At 37.7% G+C, this 23,286-nt stretch overlaps 1 protein-coding gene across 1 annotated transcript in view; it reads left to right on the forward strand.

The window, feature by feature from the left end:
* The window catches only part of LOC136849552 (general transcription factor 3C polypeptide 1), a 1,135,756-nt gene that overhangs the window by 963,243 nt on the left and 149,227 nt on the right, over positions 1 to 23,286 (forward strand). Inside the window, 1 exon segment of the mRNA XM_067122889.1 lies at positions 5,520 to 5,649. Coding sequence (XP_066978990.1) covers positions 5,520 to 5,649 — 130 coding nt within the window.

A 23,286-nucleotide genomic window follows, 5' to 3' on the forward strand; every position in this document is an offset into this window, starting at 1 on the left:
AAAGTGAGTTTGATCACCATTAACGTGATAGAACTGCAGTTGTCTAGACGTAGCTTTGGAGAGGATCCAGGCTTAAATCGCAGATAAGGTAGAGTTTGGAAATTTCTGTTTTTATGGGAGAAAAAATTGAACTTGTGATTTTTACCATGATTTTCTAATCATTATGAACTTTTGAACTGGTGTGGGAGATTTAATATGAATATTCATACCTCTTTTATATTATTGTTTTGTCGTGTTACGTTTGCCATATCTTGGCTATGCATTTTACACTTTCCATTATTGTGTTTTGCATTTCATATATTTTTGGGAGTTTTCTATCATGTTTGATTCTTCCGACAGATGTCTGTGGACAGATGTCGACAGTGTGGACTGGTTCGAATAACATGTGGTAGACTGGTTTTGAGCATGACTAGTTATTGATTTGGGGAGTATGTGTGAGTTTGGATATTTTCAGGCTATTATTATAGTGAGACTTCTTTAATCAGAAGTGTTTACAGTTCAGAGTTTAGTTATCTAACTCGAGCAATTCATTTATTATACTTAATCTTGTTTTGTTTGTTCATTTCTTGTTGGGTTATTTTGAATAATAAACCTATTTTTGTAGAAACTATTGCGCTTCTTTTTAAATGGTCCATTTAATTGATTTGGTGAGAATGAGTGCGACTGGTGGGTGAACTTCGAAAACGATGAGTAGAGAGAGAGAGAGAGGCGAGACACAGAGAGAGAGAGAGAGGTGATACACGTGTGAGAGAGAGAGAGAGAGAGAGAGAGAGAGAGAGAGAGAGAGAGAGAAAGAGGAGAAAAATAGATGTAAGTGTTGCCGTGAGCGAACGTTCATACGCCCCCGTTTCCTGAATAATTGGTTGGCAGCGGTGTCTGAATGAAATGGTCGGCAGCCGCGGTTCGAATGAAAATGGCGGCAGCGGTGTCCTTTGATTTTAAATGGTACAGCATGATTTTAACGCCTTTAGTGATGGCGAAAGAGGGAGATTACACAGACTAATTGGTAACGTTGATGCCTGGCGCATAGGCGCATTTCTTTTTAGAAATTTGCTATTACACCCTGATCCATTGGCAGAATGAGTGAAGTTGTGTTGGGGGTAAATAAACAACTTGAACATCTACATGGAAATCATCTAAGTGCGGTGGGTGACCAGGGGCATTATCCAAAATTAAGCGAATCTTGAAAGGAATGTTATTCTCTCTGCAGTACAGCTTGACTTCGAGGATAAAGTGATGAAAAAACCAGTCTTAAAATACAGCAAGAGTCACCCAGGCTTTCTTATTGGACATCTAGATTATGGGTAGAGAAATTTTTGATATTTTTCAGTGCTTGTGGATTTCCTACATGATAGACGAGGAGAGGTTTCACCTTCATGTCTCCTGAATAACTGCCAACCAGCAGTAACATTACCTAACCTTCGTCACCTTAAATCCAAGTATCATCTTCTTGTCATGGCTGATGTACGTTTTTTCTGGCATTTTGCTGAGGGGTATAACCTTCCTTATCAATTATTTCCTTGAGTGTCTTTGGAAATTTTTCAGCTGCTGTTTTGCTGGCACTAGCTGACTCACCACTTACGGGCACATGATGCAAGTTGGCTCGTTTTTTTAAGCGATGAAACCATCTATGACTTGTAGCAAATGTTTCATCTTTAGCACTTTTGCCAGCCTTAGCCTTCAAGTCATTGAAAAGGCTTTTAGCCTTTTCTCAAATGAGCATGAGGCTAAGCGGTACACATCTCTGTCTCTGGTGTTCCATCCAGATACCCAAAAGTTTTTCTATTTCTTCTACCACCCTCCTCCTTCTCTTATTTATAACTGTTGACTGAAATGGCACTTCAATTTTCACAAGTTCCATAATTTTGTCTTTGCTCTTCAAAACTGTGTTGATAGTCGAGCAATTCATATTATAATGGCATGCTACACCAACCATTTTTTCACTACTTTCTAACTTCTTTATTATTGCCACTTTCATTTCCATTGAGATGGCTTGCTGCTTTTTAACACTACCACATTCATTCCTGGCCTTTTGCTTGCCATTAACCACGATAGATAGCGGATGCTGTAAATATTTAATGATAAAATCAGACAAATGAATCACTGCACAGGAAATGAAGTCTCAGCACTAGCATGGGCACAGAGAATCTGGGATGCTTAGTGGCATCAGCTACGGTGCTGTTCGGCATCGGTAGCAGCAGAAATTGTAGCTAAGTTGAAACAGGCCCTCACAACAAAATTTGCACTTGTGGGTCACAGCCTGGAGTGCTTCAAACAAAAACTGAACTTACGAGCATGGATGTTCGAATCTCTGAAAGTTTGTAAGTAGAGTGTCTTTCGTGAATTACAGTAAACAAGACTTTAATGTAACAAGATATCAGAAGGGCACAGCCATGAAGTGTGAGAGTGAGTATTCCTCTATTACTTAGTAGCTCAGTGACATCTCCAGTAACTTTCCACTGCACTGGTCCAGAGTTCAATTCCTGCTCAAGTCCTCGAAAGCTTTTCACTAGCACACAACCTCACTGTCCATGTTTGCCAGATATGGGGTGTTTGGGAGAGTACAGTAACAAATGCCGAGTCATTAGTACCCATTACCTTGCTTTCCTTGGCCTCACATGCGTGGAAAAGAGGAATGGACACTGATAAAATGTATATACAGTGTGTTCAGTCTCTAGGACAGTACGCAAAGAGCAATGACCGGTCCTTTGAAATCCTGCTTAATGGCAACCTTTAAAGCTTTAACCTTTAAATTACTTCTTCCATTCTAAATGCAACTTAAGCAATGGCCAGGCACATCTGTATAGTCTCCCAACTTCATTAACAGAAAGTCCTTTGTTAAGATTAAGAGCACATTTTATCAAACTGTCCTACTAAGTTTTCCTTTATTATACTGATTTCAGATATTTTAAGATATACTTAGGTTACTTTTTGTATCATTCCATTTTTCTTAGTTATTAAGTTTACTTTTCCAAGGAAGGAAAACTTGGAGAGGCTGAATGATATTGGTGTACAAAACAAATGTTAGAACGAAATGAATAAGTGAGAACAAGTGTTGGTTGAAGTAACAGTCTAATAGAAAGTTAACAAGTACCGGGGATGCCACACAATGATGGATTACTGGGCTTAACTACCAATTATTGTAAAGGACTTTTCTTGTTAGCCTTGGTCATAAAATGGGAAGTTTAGTATTCCTGGAATATCAAAATGATAGGAAGTTTTGTATATATCTAACACAACAAATGCTCACTACAAAACCAAATTATGGAAAGGAAAATTAAAATTAATATTGTACACTGCCCTTATCCCCGCCACAAGAAAAAAATACAAAACTGAGATGATGAAGACAACAAACAACATCTGAGACATAATGAGGAGGCTTTCTCTAGTGAAGAATACTAAACAGAAAGGAAGACCTAAGACTTATTTTTCTTATTGCTTTACTCAGGAAGCACAGTACCAGCCAGTATAACAAGTGTAAAAATACTACACTCGCCATACATATAGGCAAACATTAAAGGAGATAAATGACACAGATGTGACCTTACGTGGCTTCTGTAAGGGTTACAACATTTACAATTATGTAAACAACATTGATGCTGCATGGCGTAAAGTAAGTGACATCATCATGAATGCAGTATGGAAGGCCTTATGCCCACAGTTTGTAAATGACTTCGGAGGATTTAATCAAGAAGAGGAGGAAAAGGGAATCCTTAACAGTCTCGTTGACATTAGTGAAAAGCTATAGGTTGACATAGGGGAAGAGGACTTTGGAGAGCTGTTTGAGAGTCATTCAGAGGAGCTGATGATTGAGGATTTGATGGAACTGGAAGAAATGCAAAAAACAGAAGAACTTGTTCCCTTAAAGAAGTTTGAAATAAATTGATGGCCAAGGGATTATCTCTTCTAGGAAAACTTTAGAATATTTTTGAGACTCAGGACCCCAGTGTAGAGAGATTCTCAAAAGTAGCAACAACAGTCAGCGATGCTTTCCAGTGTTTCCATATCATATACGATGAAAAGAAAAGAAAAACAATGCAAACTTCTTTAGACGAATACTTTAAACCAGTACGTTCAACCTCAAGAGCCTCCCCGCCTCCAATGACTGCTTCCTCCCCAAATGAAGAGGGAAGTGATGAAGAAATCCTTTCCAAAGAAATCTTTCCTGAAGAAACCCTTTCCGAAGAAATTAAAGAAAGCGAAGAAGACATTGACGTCCTGCCACCCCTATATTAAGTCCACACCGCCCTCCCCCTCTCATCCTCCATCACGACAAGCCTACAACACCAGTTTCAAAGGTAAAAAAACTGTTCATGTACTTTACTTATTATTATCATAATTTGTTTAATGTTAGGTTTTATATATTATTTGTATTAATAAAATGCTCTATAAAATACAGTAATAGTACAAGTATTAGGTTTTAGTATGAAAACATAAATGTACTGTACATATTGACTTTGTGTATACCAAGTTGAACTTACGAACAGCCGTTCAGAACATAACTCGTTCGCAAGTAAAGGGGCACCTATTCCATTTAACCAATGTAACTGATAAAGTTAGCATAGCTCAGAGTTGTTGTCATCAAAGCCTGCCTTTCCATCACGTTGGTTTAGGCTTCCACTCCATCGTCTGAGGCAGCGCCAGTGTCTCCATCTGATTCATGTAATTAGGCACTATTGTGTTGTAGCGAAAAAGTGATTGTATGGACAGAGTGGACTGTATGCTTAATGTTGTTACTGTACTTGGTCAAAAACTGCTAAAAGCCTTACATAACAACAACACCATGCTCCTTTTGCAGTTTCTAAATTACGGGGAGATATCTCTCAGTCCAGTGCGGTACTAATAAGGATAGCAAACAAATATTATATATGAACAGTACCACAGTTAAATACTTCCACTTACTGAGCAGTCGCTATAGATATGAACACAGATCATAAGTTGCTGTGAGATACGCCGAGAGGTAATGGCCTTTCTAAGCCTTCAATTTCTTCGGAAAGGGTTTCTTCGGGAAGGATTTCTTCAGCAAGGATTTCTTCATCACTTTCCTCTTCATTTGGGGAGGAAGCAGTTGAAGATAGCAGGGTATTCTGTGGTTAGTTCTCTGAACATGTACATTGTAACTTACAATTGATAATTAGGGAGGCAACCCAGTTGCAATTTGTTTTTTGTCTGGTAAATGCATGCAATATACTCTGAAGTAAAGGAAGATCTGGTTCATACACCCAGTTTATAAGGGTTAAGGTACTTTGTGCTAATTAAACATAGCTGGTGTGTAAGAATGTTCACAAAAACTCTAGTTTTTTTCCTTGAACCTATTTTTTGAGTCTTCCAGATTAGCAATGTTCTGAATTGCCAGATGCACGAGTATTGAATTTCGGCCATACAACAGTAATTTTTATGAGGCACTGAGAGATCGACATTACAAAAGTTAAGGAAATGAACAAGCCTTATAAAGTGATTTAATGTACTTTAATATTTTGACCTGTAAGGTAATGAATGTTTATTTTTGTACATTACAGAAAGTGATTCAAAGGAAGTTACATCTACTGTAAGGCACATACACTCACATCTTGCTATGTGCAAAAGAAAATATAAATGTGATGAGGAAGTATCTCAGGAAATGGAGAGAACAATAAAACATCATGAAAGGTAAGGATGCATAATTGTCGTAGTATGATTTTTATCATAAAAGTTATATCGCTAATGCAACCAGTGATCAGGAATCATTTATAGTTTCATATTTATACAGATTTTTTCATGTTCATGTTGCAATGCACTTTGATAACACAAAGGATTATTTTTCCATCTTTCATGTACTGAAAGTTTTGTTAACAATATACCTATATACAGTATATAGTATATATATTACACAGACATATATATATATATATATATATATATATATATATATATATATATATATATATATATATATATATATATATATACATACTGTATATATATTTATATATATATATAATATTCATATAATACAAGTGTCCCTGTTTACAACAGGTTCCGTTCTTGCGCAAGGCGTCAGAACCCGAAAATCAAAGTAAATGTAGTCGAAAATCGTCGAAAATCGTCAAAAATCATAAGAAAACCTTACTTTTAATGCTCTGGGTGCATTGAAAACGATGTAAACTGCATTATTATTGAGTTTTACATCAAAAAAACCTTCAAATTATGATTATTCTGCCGTTTTGGGGCCATATTTCTTCCGTCGGATCGGGCGATGACGTGTCGTAACCCCGAACATGCGTCGTAAGCCGGGAAATAATTTCTGATGAATATATTTGAAAAGCGTCGTAACCTCGAACGTTGTAAGCCGGAACCGTCGTAAACCGGGGACTGCCTGTATATATATATATATATATATATATATATATATATATATATATATATATTATATTTATACATATATATAATATATATATATATATATATATATATATATATATATATATATATATATATATATATATATATATATATATACATGTATATAATTTTATATATATTTTATACATGTATATACATATATATACATATACTGTATATACACACATATATATACACACATATACAGTAATACTTGATCTTACGATTAGAAAGGCGTGAATTCACACACACACAAACTTTTCACTGGAACCTAACTAATGGGCATACGCGATTTTTTCACAGACACACAAATTCTCGAGAAACCCTGCAAAGTGGGTGTTTAATTTTTGAAGTAATTTACAAGTTTTCATGCTTTTATGTGTAAAATCTGTATGAAAAATGCATTTCATTCTTTTATGTGTAAAATCTGTATGAAAAATGCATTTCATGCTTTTATGTGCAAAATCTCTATGAAAAATGCATTTCATGCTTTCATGTGTAAAATCTCTATGAAAAATGCATTTCATGCTTTCATGTGTAAAATCTGTATCGAAAATGTATTATTTTTATTTTTGTACATGCATAAATATGATGCAAAGGTAATTTCAGCACATTCACTTATTGTACTTTTACAAGATGTGATACCCATTTGCAAAGTTACTGCACTTTTCAAAGGTGATACTCCTGCAGAAAATGCTTGTTTAATGTTTGAAGTACATTTATAAGTTTTCATGCTTTTAACTGTAAAATCGATATGGAAAATTTATATTTATATTTCTGTACATAAATATCATACAAGTATTATGTTCATTTGCAAAGTCTTTGTCACAAGGACTTTACATGACCTTGAGATGAGGTTGTTCAGTCGCGCTCATTTGATAAAATGAATTCGTTAATGTAATATCAGGGATGTAACTAAGAGTTGTATAAGTGTCATTTTTGAAAATTACTCTTGTTCACCTCGGAGAAAAGTGCTGGTGCAATCTGCATGTGCATGTAATTACAGCACGTTCAGTTGGTGTACTTTTTACAAGATGTGATACCCTTAGTTACTGCATTTTTTCAAAGATGATATCCCTGTAGAAAGTGTGTTTAATTTTTAAGATTTCGTGTTTTTAGGTGTAAATCAGAATGGAAAATTTGTATTTATATATTTCAATGCATAAATACAATACAAAAAGCAGTACAGTTACTTTATTACAGTCTCTCTCTCTCTCTCTCTCTCTCTCTCTCTCTCTCTCTCTCTCTCTCTCTCTCTCTCTCTCTCTCTCTCTCTCTCATTCGTAGTTAGCGCTCAAACATACTTTTACAACTTACTATTTCTCTGCGTCGTCATTACCTGTACAGTATATAAATTTTAAATTGATTGAATTTTACCTGTACTGTACTACCTTCTACTACTAACATTATGTACATGTTTTCGATATTTTATGGAATTGTACTTTTGTTGACTGACACATGACGTTTTGCCTAGTGACGCAAAGAAAACGGCATCCCATGAATTAGGGGTAACATTAGTATAATGACGCACCTACTGTAAATGCGCTATTATGAAACTGTGCAGTACTCAGTTTTTATGTCAACCATTTACTGTATTCTTTTTTAAGGGTAATAAAGCTAAATTTAAATAAAATTACGCTAACTTTAGTTCATTTAAAAGTTAGCTTTAAATGAGCATGATTAGGGTCATATTTAGTACTTAAACTCTGGAAATAAACATTTATTAGCATTTTTAAAGACCATGCCAAACTTACGCTAAATTCACCTTGCACGAGGGGCTCCGAACCTAACCTCGCGTAATTTCGAGGTATGACTGTATATATATACATACATATATATACATACATATATATTATATATATATATATTATATATATATATACATACATATATATACATACATATATATTATATATATATATTATATATATATATATATATATATATATATATATATATATATATATATATTATATATATATATACATACATATATATACATACATATATATTATATATATATATATATTATATATATATATATATATATATATATATATATATATATATATATATATATATATATATGTATATATATGTATATATATATATATATATATATATATATATATATATATATATATATATATATATATATATATATATATATATATATATATATATATATATATATATATATATATATATATATATATATATATATATATATATACATATATATATAAAATATATATATATATATATATATATATATATATATATATATATATATATATTATATATATATATGTATATATATATATATATATATATATATATATATATATATTATATATATATATATATATATATATATATACACAGTGAACCTCGTGTTCGCTGGGGACCCCCCTAATAGGTCAAATCCACACGCGCATAACGCCTCTAAAAATGCTTATACCAGTCTACCATGAAGGGTCAAACACCAAAGTATGCCTAAAAATACCAGCCTACATCAAATATAATGTTAAACTATTACCTTATTACTGTATTAATCTTTGAAATGATACTATTAATATAATTTCCAAGCCATCTTAAACATTTTATCATACATTTATACGTACGTACTGTATGGCTTACAGCTGCAGGTGAAAATATTCCAGTCCCCCCTATGTATTCAGCCCCACACACATTTTCTTTCATACCGTTATAAGCCGTCCCATTTTTTTTTCGGGGGGAACCATTGGTATTTACGTATACAGTATGTAATTCACAAAAAGGGAGAGAGACAAATAATAAAAAAAACGTATGCACATTTAAAAAAATTTAATACTATGTATATTTGTACCTGTCTACCATGAAAGGTCAAACACCAAAGTACTGTATGCCTAAAAATACCAGCCTACATCAAATATACATTGAACTATTAGCTATTACTGTATTAATCTTTTGAAATGATACTATTAATATAATTTTCAAGCCATCTGAAACATTTTATAACATTTTAAAAAGTTTGATACTACTTATATATTAAGATTACTACATACGTAAATCATACGGGTACTCACCAGCGATGAATGTTGATTAAAGATGATGATGATGAATTAGCTGTGCAGTGCGATGAATGATGATGAAGATATGACTGCACAGCAAAGCAGAGGAGTTATAACTCATCTGAGGGTGCCTCTTCACCTTCAGGAGGCGCTTCGGGAGGCACTTCTTCAGTTGATTTGGGAGGCACAACTTCAGGCGATTGGGGAGGCACTTCTTCAGGCGATTTGAGGGGCACTACTTCAGGCGATTGGGGAGGCACTTCTTCAGAGGCAATTCGAGAAGCACTACTGGGTGATTTGGGGAGGCTTTGGAGGGCCTTCTTTGTCCGTTTGATGAACATGGTGATAGGCAGCTGCTGTCGCTGCTTTTTCATGGTGATGAGGGTTTGATTATAGGGCTCCCATGCTGAATCAAGCATGTTTGAAAACTTTAAGGATCTTTCCATAAAGGATCCATGTTGGAACATACTCCTCCATTATCCTTAATCATTCTCTTAATGTGGGACAGACGTTCCAAAGTCAGGCCGATCTCCTCTTCCTCCTGCTCCTCCCTGAACCTGGCATATCTTCTTCCTCACTGGCAGACTTCACAACTCTTCCAAATCCTGGTCCGTCAGGGGTCAGAGAGAGCATCAATAAGGGTGCCGATTTCATCCTCGGTGATGTCCTCGGCCCTCCCCACCTAGAATCCTCGCTAACTGGACAGCTTTATTAATGGCCGAATGTTGAATTTCTTCAGGAGAGAGCCCTGTAATCATGAACACACTCTGGCCACAACTTGTTCCAGCATGCGTTCAGGGTCTCCTTCTTCATGTCATTCAGTGATCGGATGATGATGCTCAGACATGTGGCAGTCGTGAATTTATGCCAATATTCTTTTAGCATAAATTCACTGTCACTGTCCATTGCGTTTACAAGGTGCTGGAGGGAGTTCCCGGTATAGAGTGCCTTGAAGGCATGGATCACACCCTAGTCCATAGGCTGGAGGAGAGAGGCGGTGTTGGGAGGGAGGAACTCAAACTGGACTCCCTTGTAAGAAAGATCAAGAGGGTGGCCACCAGCATTATCCATAATCAGCAACACCTTGAACTCCATGGCCAAGTCGTTCAGGTATGGAACCAGTACTCTGTGAGACTTTGGTGATCCAGGCCTTAGGGTTATGCATCCAGAACACAGGAAGCAATGCCTTGTTCTTATTCTTGAGGGCCCCTGGGGTTTGCAGCCTCTTGTAAATGAGGCCTGGTTTAAGCATGAAACCAGCTGCATTCCCACACATGATGAGGGTAACCCTATCGTTCTGGGCCTTGAACCGGAGGCTTTAGCTTCGTCCTTCATAAGGTATGTCCGAAGGCATCTTCTTCCAGAACAGGCCAGTCTCATTCATATTGAACACCTGTTCTGGATGGTAGCCCTTCTCCTCGATGATCTTCTTGAAGGCCTCGGATATTTCGCGGCTGCTTCAATGTCAGCAGATGGTGATTCCCCATGCAGAGTAACAGACTTTAGGTGGAACTGCTTTGAAATCAGTGGAACCACCCCTTGCTGGCCTGGAAACCTTGAGGCACTGATGATGGTCCTGCTTGGGGCTCCTCCCCCTCTTCGTCTTCTGCTGGTTCATCAAAGCCTAAAAATTTTAATTCGCCTTCTTCAACGCCTTCCTTGCCTGTACTCATTGTCGCCTTCCTTAGCAGTTGATAACTGCTGGTAGAGTTGTCGCGCTTTCTTAAAATGGTGTTGGAGTCGAGGGCACGTTTTCTTCCGCAGTCCTTTATCCAGATTGCCAGCGCAGATTCCATTTTCACGATTGTTTTATCCCGCACTGTCGCAACTGTCTTTGCACTACCAAGTAGCTCATACTCACAGACTTGCGTATCTCGCCTCTTTCTTCTTGATATATCTCACTGTGCTCTATTAACACTGAAATGGCGCCAACCAGCGGCAAAACTTTTGCCCTCCTTTAACATGTCAAGAAGTTTCACCTTCTCCTGAGTTTCATAACAGTCTTCTTTCTTTCAGACTCTTTGCCAGAAGGCTTTGAAGGAGCAGGGCGTTTTTAGGAGGCATTTTAGGGCCGAATACCGCTGATGCACAAAGATAAAAAATCAAAAGCGGACAGACGACCGTTTCACCGGTAAGATGCTGCTAACTATACGCACAATCTGAGGAGGATGCCGTGGGGTGGTCTCCAGAATTCTGTGTTCGCAAGTTGGTTGTGAATGTTCAGCCAATCAGCGCCAAGTGAACAGCCAATGAGTGCCAAGGAAAATGAATGAAAGCTTCTGGATTGGCTGCTTTGCAGATGACAGCCAATAGTGTGTTGAGTGTCACTGGTCCTGGGTACACAGCGTCCAGCATCGCAATTTCTTTATATTTGCAGATAGGTGGCTTGGGTGAAGCACTTTTAAGAAAAACAAATATATGTTATTGAAATTTTGCTGTGTTTACGTTAATATATTACAGTACTGTAATATTTGAAAATTAGTAAATCGTTTTTCAACTTAAAATTTGTACTTACAGTAGTCATTAATATATACTTAGCACAAACATGAAAATGCTACGTACGCAGATGTAAACATCATTGCCTGCAGTATTCCTGTTGTCTTACACATTTTAGATATGCTCACGTACTACCCGTAGTACTGTACTGTACTGTGTATCATCCTAAAACACTTTTTGTATGTAATATTTAAAATCATCCTACAACAAAACATTTTATAAAATATACGTACTATATGCACAGAAGATCAGTTTCAGTACATGTCACGAGCAACCAGTAGTACCATGAGTATACCTTAGCAGCAAATTATCGACAAATGACCCAATATAACCCGTTTTATTGCTATCTCAAGTTTGTGTGTTTTGCATGTACAGTACTATGGCCTAAAATATTTGTTGAAATCGTGCATTATGATGTCCTCTGAATGCTCTGCTTCTTCTAAGGCCTCTGGCCAATAGCCTACAATTACTGTAATGACTGATGAGAAGAAAGTACTGTAGACATGATTGTTTTGTTAAGAGGGGCAAAAGTCACGGAGAAGCAGCAGCCCATTACAGCATGACATTAATTGTGGTCGCCTGCATTGAGCTTGAATAAGGTAAACTACTCATGCAGCCCTACTGTACCACCTTCGTTGCCATGTTCAAATGCCTTAACATGACGGCGCTGTCCGTCATTCATCGTACTGCACAGCTGATTCATCATTATCATCATCTACAGCATACTGAAATCAACATTCATCACCAGTTACTACCCGTATGATTTAACTTTATTATTTATTATTATTAAGGTACCCAGTGTAGTATTACATAATATTATTATTTAATTTTTATTACTATTATATGTACAGTTTAGATGATTATTTAATGTTTTTGTACAATAAATATGAAAATACAGAATATTGCTATACGAAAAAGACAAAAAATCTGCATCCGCGAATATGGAGTTTCCTGCGAATATTTTTATAGATATGTTCCATAGAAAAACCCGCGAATGCGTGAGTTTCTTGCGAAAAATTTTTAGATAGGTTCCATTAGAAAAACCCGCTGAATGGTTGAGTCCACAAACCTTGAGAACGCAATACGGGCGGTTCACTGTACATATATATATATATATATATATATATATATATATATATATATATATATATATATATATATATATATATATATATATATATATATATATATATATACATACATATATACATATATATATATTTATATATATATATATATATATATATATATATATATATATATATATATATATATATATATATATATATATATATATATATATATATATATATATATATATATATATATATATATATATATATATATATATATATATATATATATATATATATACAGGAATGTGCATAAGTAACACCCTTTGTTTCATTGGAACCAAATTAAAGCCTTTTTGATTATCCTTTATTTTTTTGAACATGAATGTATTGCCACAGGTTAATAGATTAATATAATATATTAACAATGTTAATATAATGCTTATTCGGTTTAATAATGTTCAATACAAATGAAATCAAACCAAAGTTAAGAAAAAAAAATAAGTTACAAAAGATATAAAGTTTTAGAATTTAGTCATTTATTTGAGATATTCAAAATGTTCCCCTTCATGTTCCATACAATTCTGAACTCTACCAGCAACACTCTTACAAACTTTTTGACACATTTCAATGGTAATTTCATGAAATTTATCTGAAATAGCATTCTTTAATTCTGGAATTGTTTTTAGGCTTAAGATTGTAAACCTGATCTTTCAATACACCTCACAAAAAGTCAGTGGTGTTAGGTCTGGTGAACGTGATGGCCATTCAATTGGTCCTCTTCATCCTATCCATCTGCCTTCAAAATTTTCATTTAACCATTCCCTAACTCTTATCCCATAATGGGAAGGTGCTCCATCCGGTTGAAAATAAATATTATTTTGATTTTCAACTCTTGGCCAAAATTCCGTTTGTAACATATGCAAATAATTATCTTGATTCACAGTACTTTCAAAGAATATCAGCCCTATTAATCCCATCAAGAAATGGCGGCCCAAACTGTTACTCCTGGTAAATTAATATCCTTTTCAAGATGGCAATTGGTATGTCCATTTAACTTGAAGGTTGCTTCATCTGACCACCATATCTTGTCAGGAAGGTTACATCTTCATTAACTTTAGTCATAAAGATTTCACAAAATTGCAATCGTCTGTCTTGATCTCCATCATGCAAACTTTTGAAGCACACGTAGAATATAAGGTCTCATCTTTAGTTTCTTCAACATTCTGCGAACACTCCTATCACTAATTGCTAACTCTGCAGAAAGACGATACTGAATTTTTTGAGAGAACGCAGCAACAAGTGTTGTAGTTCATTGGACTTTCTAAGCTTGTTGCAACAGTTGGCCTACTTTCTCTTTGAGCATCACTTAGACTTTCTGTGGATTCAAACTTTCTGATCAAGCTTGTGATATTTCGGCTTTGCACCCTTGGGATGTTAAATTCAGCTGATAACAATCTTACGATTTCAGCACCATTTCTATTGTTCTGATAGTACAATTGAATTGTTTTTACTCTCTGTTCCTTTGTTAATCTTATGGTTGTATAAAATATCTGAAAATGAAGATTTAGCAAATTAAAAAAGAAAATAATAAAGAAAATATACATTATAAGATATAAAATTAAAAAGGGCGTTACTTATGCCGCACCCTGTATATATATACATATATATATACATATATATTATACACATATACATATATATACATATATATATATTATACACATTTACATATATATATATATATGTATATATATATATATATATGTATGTATATGTATATATATATATATATATATATATATATATATATATATATATATATATATATATATATATATATATATATATATATATATATATATATATATATATATCTGTATATATATATATATATATATATATATATATATATATATATATATATATATATATATATATATATATATATGTATATGTATATATATATGTATATGTATATATATATGTATATAATTTCATGATGTTGCCTTGTAATACATATATCCTCCTATAATTTTGACATATTTACTTTTTTTAGCATGTGTTATGTGTAATGATAATGATTGTTGAAGTGTCATATTTAGTTTGGCATCAGATATCAGAAGAACTAATGATTAAATAACTTGATAGCCTGATTTAGAATTGATAATACAATTTTAATAGTAACGTAGTTTAGAATGAATATCATCTTTCTTGGTAAAAGCGTAGTATATGAACGTGTGTGTGTCCAGCAAAGACTTGTTTCATTTCAATTGTCATCAGTTGAGATAAGAGAGGACGCTTTGTTTTGGGTTAGTGATGACAGGTTTGGAAAACAAATGCAGATTCGTCCCATACGAGCTCAAGACGATTGATTTCACGTTGTTACATGTTCGAGTCACGTCGCCACTTTGAGAGAAAAAATATATGTGTCTTGATCAGTTACGCCATGTTTTGTAAGATTGCGTTCAAAACGTTTTGCTGGGATGACGTAACTTTCTTTCTAGGAGTTTCTGCATGGTATTTCGCACCCAAAATGCTTTAGTGACGTCACCTCCCTGCTTATAGAACTTTTGTATCTCGCATTCAAAATACTTTAATGATATCATGCAATTGTTTCACATATTACTGGAAACCTAAAATTTGTTTCTTTCTGATTTCTGAGATCAGTTAATTTGGTTCCCTCTCTCTCTCGTTCTTAGAAAGAGATAACTTTTAACGTAGTGTTTTGTGGTCATGTATTAGCATTAACTTTTGAGATCTGAATTTAGTAATGTTATTTAGTTTGTAACGCGCCTGGTAAAAAGTGTGTTTTGTGGTAACGCAGCTGCAGCAAGTGATTTACAGAGGTTTTCACAAGTTTGTGTAAGGTAACGTGAATTTTACTTATTAATACCATGGTATGATAAGTTAGGAAATTTTGACAGAGTGAAATCATTATTGATAAATCTTATGTGTATTTTTGTGTGTTTTTCTATTTACAATCTCTTCATATTTTCACATTTTTATGTTGTGATGTAACATTTATTTACATAGCATTTTAAATATTTCTTGGTAATTTAACATTGCATACTTGATTTAATATTTCATTTGTTAAGATTTTCTTTTCAAATCTTGAGTAATTCTAGATAGTTTAAATTTTGCTTGATTAATTTAAATTCATGATAAAGTTTTTGTGAATTAGTTTTGTTTCATAATTTAAATCAAGAATTAATTAAGTGTTGTGTTATTTTCAAGTAATATAAATTTTTCAGATTGTGAATTCTAATTATAAACTTTGAATTTAAAAAGGGATTTTGACAAAGGAAAAATCTATTTCTGGGGGAGGACCTGTGTCACCCAGTGAAATGGTTCTAATAGCACATATTTCTAGATATAACTATTGCTAAATATACAAGAGAAAAAAGCTATCCACAATGCCAGGGTTACTACCCCTGGATCGAGATAATGGTGTCGGTATGCACTAGGGGTGAGTGGTAACCACTATCACAGGTCTTCATCCTATAGATCTCTCTATTCTCAAAGTCCCAAACTTGGGGGAACTTTATCAAGGATTGCCTCCCGCTCACCCACTAGGTACCCTCCATTTCTAGCCGTGATCTTCATCCCAAGATTAGCACCCACTGGTTGTATACTTTGGGAAAGGAAGTATTTTCCGGATGGGTCACTGGGTGACTGGTCCTCCCCAGAAATAGAATTTTCCTTTGTCAAAATTTTTATGATTTTCTGGGCTCGACCTGTGTCACCCAGTGAAATTAACAGAGAATCAGCCATACAAGAGCTTGTTGGTACGCTCCAAAGATTACCTTAATGGAGCTAAAAAAACTAAGAGAAATTTACTGTGTTTTAATAATCCCAAATTATAAGATCAAAAACATAATCAAAACTATAAGGCACACAGTCTAAAATTATAAAATAACCAACACCAAGACACTTAAGGCTAACAATTTATGATTGAAAACAGGATATCCATTGGGGTTCCTGCAGGAGTTCAGGCTGTGAAGCAGGCCTGACCTAAAGGCTAGAAACAGGACAAGCAAAGCGAGGCAGGTAGGCTAGAGAATATACCAATAGGTAAATGAGTATTACAGACAAAAAGGATAAACTGTTACATAAACTGTCTTGAGCTGGACCAGGGAGAACAATACTTCCTGCAGCTACTGTGGAATATTTAAGAGCCTCTAGGGACTTAAGATTATTTTATTGTTTAAATACTGTTGGTGATTTCCAGCCTGGTTATCTTTTAAGGTCATCAAAATTCATGTTATGAAAATAATTAGCTGAAATGGCCACCGCTTTCAATATCATGTACCCGAGGTACTGAATCCAGGTTTGCCTGTTTAATAAAATAAAGAATTTGTTGCCTGATGGCCTTTAAGGAAATGGTACCCCATTTTCCCCTAACAAAAGAGGGCCTGAAATTCTCTCAGAGGTTCTATTTAAATAAGCTTTTAAAGTGTTGACTGGACATAAAGACAGATCCTGTGGAAGGGAATAATCTTCCAAGGAGACCATCTGTTTTGTGGGTCCTTCATTATTCATAGAAAACTGAGATCCGGAGACAACAGAACTTCACCTATTCCCTTCAACATGATTCGGCTCTCTAGAAAGAGCAGACAGTTCAGAAATTCTAGCTCCTGAGGCTAGACTTACTAGAATAACGTTTTCCTTAACAGACTCAGGTATGAACATAATTCCCAGTTATCAGTGTCTGATGCCAATTTAAGTACGTCATTTAAGTACCAGGAAACCCCCGTGTGGTCGGGTTGCTGGTCTAAGACTTAGTGCATGCTTTAGGAATTGACGAAAAATTTGAGTCTGTAAGGTTAATATTAAAGCCATGTAAAATATTTTCTTAAAGCAGATTTTGTTGTAGTAATAGTACTAGTGGCCAATTTTCTCAAATAATGATCTGAAGAAGGAGGTTATCGCTAGGTTCCTGGTCATTTCATGAGGTTTCAGATTCCCTCAGAAATAATGCTAACTTTTTTAACTTGTCCGAGTCATACTGTCGTGAGAGTAGATTCCCTCTTATCTGATTCTATGAACAGTGTATTAAGAGGGTCAATGTTGTGTCTTTCTGGATGCTGCAAACTTCATGAAGTCCATAAAGCTAGAGCATTCAGAATTCTTGAGGAAGCTGACACAGTCCGAGTTTGCACTACTTATGTCAATCTTGGATTGGGGATCTGTTTGTGCATTTAGCTTGAACTCTAGCAGTAAAGGAAACCAACTGCTCTTCCGGCCAGTTGGGTGCCACAAGTGCTACTTGATCTTTGAATGATCTGAGTTTGTGTAAAACTTTCATCAACAGGTTTATTGGTGGAAACAGATAGATCCTTTGCCATCTGTTCCAGTCGATTGACATCGCATCTGTGGAATGAGCTAGAGGGGTCTAGATTGGGAGCAACGTAACACGGAAGCTTGTGGTTGCTCTCTGTGGCAAACAGGTCTACCTGGAGACCCGGTACCTGAAGACAAATCCACCGAATTTAATTCCTGTCCAAGGACCATTCCGACTCCACTACGGAGTTGTCCTGGACAGTGAATCTGCAATGACATTCGAACACCTGCCAGGTGGGTAGCTGACAGGTGCCAAAGATGTTTCCTTGCCAGAGAGAAAATTGCAATCATTACCTGATTGATATGGCTCGACTTGGAGCCCCAGACCACAGTTAGGCAATGCACCACTACTGCACTGTCAGCACCAGTCTGATGTGAATCTGTCTGGCTGGATGCAGTTTCTTTAATGTTAGAAATACTGCCATTGCCTCTAGAATGTTGATATGGAACTGGCGGAATACTGTCAGACCATGTTCCTGAACTTTCTTGTGTTGGGAGTATCCTCCCCATCCGCTTAGGAAGCATCCGTATGGATCACTAGCGATGGAGGGGAAATTGAGGCTCTGACCTTGCCAAACTCTTGACTGTCGACCATGGTCAGAAGCCTCTTCCCACTCAATATCTGCGGAATCAGAGACAGCTTGTCTCTGTTTCTGCTGTTGGCTTGTTTCCCCATACCCTGTTTATATCCTTCAGTCTGGCTTTTAGCAACAAGTCTGTTACTGAATTGAACTGAAGAGAGCCTAGAACTCTTTCTTGGAGTGGAGACAGAGAGGCTCTTTTGTTTTGAGGAACTGCCTGGTAGCTTTTGGCTATTTCCTCCTTTTGGCTGGCGGAAGTGACAGTTTGTGTGTGTTTATGTCCCATTGGATTCCCAACCACTGAAATTGAGCCGCTGCTAAATAGACGGGATTTCTTCATGTTTATTTGGAAACCCAAGTATTCCAGGAAGTTGATTACTGTGAAAGTTGCTTTCCCTTTTCCTTGACGTTGGATGCCAAATTATCCAATCGTCCAGATATGCGGACAAACCATAATCCCTTGGGCCCGTAGCTCTTGGACTACTGTCTCTGCCAGTTTGGTAAAAATTCTGGGCCTGCTATGTTGAGCCCAAATGGCATGACTGAACGAGTATGCTTGTTTTCCTAGTCTGAACCCTAGGTAAGGAGAGGTTTCTAACCAGGACGTGATAATGTCTTGCCTGAAAGATCTATAGAGGTGGTGGCTTGGCCCACAATACCAGATCCCTGAAGTAGGGTCTACCACCTGCTCCTTTTGATGCGAAACTTGTCATTGAATGTATAAGTTGAGACGAGACAGGTCCAGAATTACTCTTTGCTTGTCTGAATCTTTCTTGGGGACACTGAACAGAGAGCCTTGAAATTTCAAGCGCCTGACTTTCTTTATTGCCTTTTTATCCAGAAGTTCTTTTGCAAAGTCCAGTAAGGCTTTGGATGGATGTCTGGGAATCTGACTGCCGGAGGAGGTCCCTTGCTCCAGCTCCATCCTGACCTTTGGAGATTATCCCTGGGCCCATGGGCTGAAGGTCCAATGGTCCCGGAAGAGATATAATCTCCGCCCCTACCTGTGGCAGTTTCATTGATTGGGAGAAGCCTTACTTCCTCTGCCTCCACGGCCTCCTCTTCCCGTGAACAGGGTCTGGATGCTGCTCTACCTCTGTAGCTCAGCTCTGGATTCCCCTCGCATGCCTATTGTATCCCGAACAGACCCTCGGCTTTCAAACGAGGGGTTGAAAGCTGGGGACGTCACATTTGGCGGAGCAGAAGCTTGCTGAGCAGCTGCATCAGTCAAACTTTAGCTGAGGTTGTGTCTTGGATGTAGAAGGCTGGCTGATCTGTGAGACCGGTAGCAATGTCGAAGCACAGTTTGAGCCTGAGGTTTCTTATAGCCCTGGAATCTCCTGAACCTTTTCCTTTCCTTAGGTTGAGGTCTGGAGGTCTCAGAGAACTTCCTTTTTAAAGGAAGGTTCCAGCGGAGCGATCGACTCTGGTTCAAAGTTGCCTCTGCCGTGACATTATTGACCTCATCCTCTGGGAAGAGGTTAGGTCCCCAGATAGAGCTCTTCATGAGTCTATTGGGCTCATGCCTGATGGGGAGAAAATCTTCTGCAAAGATGTGTTTCCGGCAGTTCTGTCTTGCAACCACAAAGTCATAAAGGTCCGATTGGAAGGGGCCAATAACGACTTTAAGCGGAGGACCTGAAACAGAGGTTCGTCATTATAAGCTAATGCCGTTACCTCTGAGATAGGAGACGGAATGCAGGGAGTTGTTCAACCTGCACTTAGCCTCATACTCCGCCTTCAGCAGAGCCTCCGGAATCCTGGGAAGTTGCTCAACCTGAAGAGGGTGGAGCTGGTTCACACTCTGGATCGAGTTTCCCCTACGTGAACGTTGCGGAGCTCCCAACCAACATTCAATCTCCGGGAAGAGAAGGGAAGTAGGATCTGTCTCCCGGAGTTGAGGCATAGGCTTGCCATCTATCCCAGCCTGGAGGGTCAGCTCTGCAATCTTAGTAGTGCAGGGGGTAGGGATGGAGTCACCTCCCCGGGGAGAAGTGAAACTTCCCTTAAAGGGAGTAAGTTTCCTGTTTCCTCCCATTCGGTGAGACCATCAGGGTGGATTGAGCTTGGTCCCTGGGAAAGATGACTGTTTCTTCAGGGACCTTATCAGACCTAATCCAGGCTTCAGCAGTTAACCTGGCAAAGCCTGGATAGGGAGGCACTAGGTCAGGTTTGGAAAGAACTCCATTTCTTCCAGACAAGAGAGCACCAAGCCCAAACCCTCAATAGTCAGTGTGCCATTATGCAGGGGAGCATGAAGGGCCAGCCAGCACGGGTTCCCCAGACCTGTCAAAGGGGGCAGTTTGGAGGCATCCGGGACAACGTGATTGTTGTGCTGCTCCGGATTGGATGAATCCGGGAGCAAGCTTTCCTGGGCCTGCACCTTTTGTGCCAATGACAGCACTGACTGTCCGGAGGTCTCTATGCTTGTGACAAGCTGAGATGAAAGATCTTGTAGCCTAGCTTCTACCTTGGAGTTGATCCTCTGCATCAGCAGTTCGACAAAGCCTCAGGAGTCAAAGCTAGGCTGTGGGGGCTTAGCCTTTGAATCTTTGGACCTCGACCCCTTAGAAGAGGGAATAGTTTTACTTGAGGACGTCACGGTTTGGGAGCCAGTGATGACCTAGAGGAGCTACAGATTAGACCTTTGAGGTCTAGAGGACTTTGAGTAAGTCCTTCTTTTCAGAGATTTCACGTTGGGGATAACAGGCCGAGATCTGTCCCCAAGGTTAGCTGACTTCAGAAAATCCTGCAAGGAAGAGGAAGAAGAAGGTGAACTAAATAGGGATCTATTTACACTATCCTCACCTGCCTCACTTACCACCCTACCTTCTACCTGTTGGTCATCAGACGCTCATGGGTTCTAGGTGTATGTTGATTGCCGCCAACTCTTCCAATGCCACCTCTCCGCACAGGTTGTCGTCTTGGGAGGCTGCGTCTCTTGCCTGATCTTCTCAAAGGCCTTTCCAACTCCTGGTACTGCAATTTCCGGGCACCCAGATAGAGGAGATTGCAAATCTCCCGACAGACGTAAATGGGTGGCCAGGGGAGGCGTTCCTCCCAAATCCGCCGACCCAGGTCTTCACAGGGTCGACAGTTCCAAGAAACACCTTGGATTGCTGGGTTAGACTGGAAGAGAAGGTAAGACTTACTGAAAATATTCTCCCTAATTTTTGTATATATCCATATGAGCCATTAAATCAAAAGGGGCTAAAGGTTAGCAGTCTCCTACAGGTTGACTCATCGGACACTGGCTCGTAAAGAGCGTAACATTTTCATTTCACAGCCAGTCCGGGTGCCAAACGGTCAGGTCTCCAACATGCACCGCTCAGCTGGAGTGCGAGCAGCGGCACAATCGTGTCCGCAGGGTTGCTGGAGAATGGCCGTTCCACCCTGGTTCTCTGACAACGTACCATCTGTAAGTGGAATGATGGTACATGAGTATCATTAAGGCAAGACCCGCCGGAACTAAGTCCAAGCGCCACAGTTTACCTTAACATAGATTATGGATGATGATACATGCGAATCATCATTCAAGGCCAAACCCAGCCGTAACTGAGTCCGGCAGCAAAAGTCTAAAAACATAGATTATGCTACCGAATGGTTAACTACTATATTTCCCCAATAAACAGGTACTCTATGATACTCCGACTCGTGATTAGTCACTGAAATCTCATTGTGTCGCATGATATGGAATTGGCGTAATATGAGCGGAATAGGTGTTCGCATATAGCCCACCTCTCAATCGCCCAGAGCGGAAACCATATAATGGAAACTGCCAAACATACAGAAACCATACCCACCGTAAAAGGTGGTTAAATGGACAATCCTTTTGGAAGATCCGAAGCCAGGCGGAAATTCGACTTCTAACATATCGTAACTGTTATTTGCTTCTTCGGGATCAGTGTTTGACGCTCCAGCTACTAACTACTAAAAGCAATTAGAACTACAGCGAAACACCGCCGTTAAGGGAAAGGTATTGAGTGGCGGAAACCAGCGACCTACAGATCGGTCAGGTGGGTAGCACTCCAAGCCGAGCATAACCTCCTTTTGAGAGGTGCGAACACATTCTGTTACTGGTTTCATCTTGCGAATTATGTCGCTCAGTTACGCCGCCAAATTCTAATCGTAACAATAGGGGACCTGGCTACATACACGAAAACCTTGTTTCTGAATTAACTGATCCTAGCCTGCCCTCCAAAAACCAAAGCTTTTGGCCTGGTCAGGAAGGCCAGGATTTAGTGCCACCAGTGTGGGGAGAGAAGGACCTATTTCCTAACTCAGCCATACCCTCCAAAACCTAGACAGCTTGGTCAGGTGGTGCCTATCCAATTGAGGAGCCCTCTCCTAATCTAACCT

Source organism: Macrobrachium rosenbergii, chromosome 21 (assembly GCF_040412425.1).
Source record: "Macrobrachium rosenbergii isolate ZJJX-2024 chromosome 21, ASM4041242v1, whole genome shotgun sequence".
NCBI lineage: Eukaryota > Metazoa > Arthropoda > Malacostraca > Decapoda > Palaemonidae > Macrobrachium > Macrobrachium rosenbergii.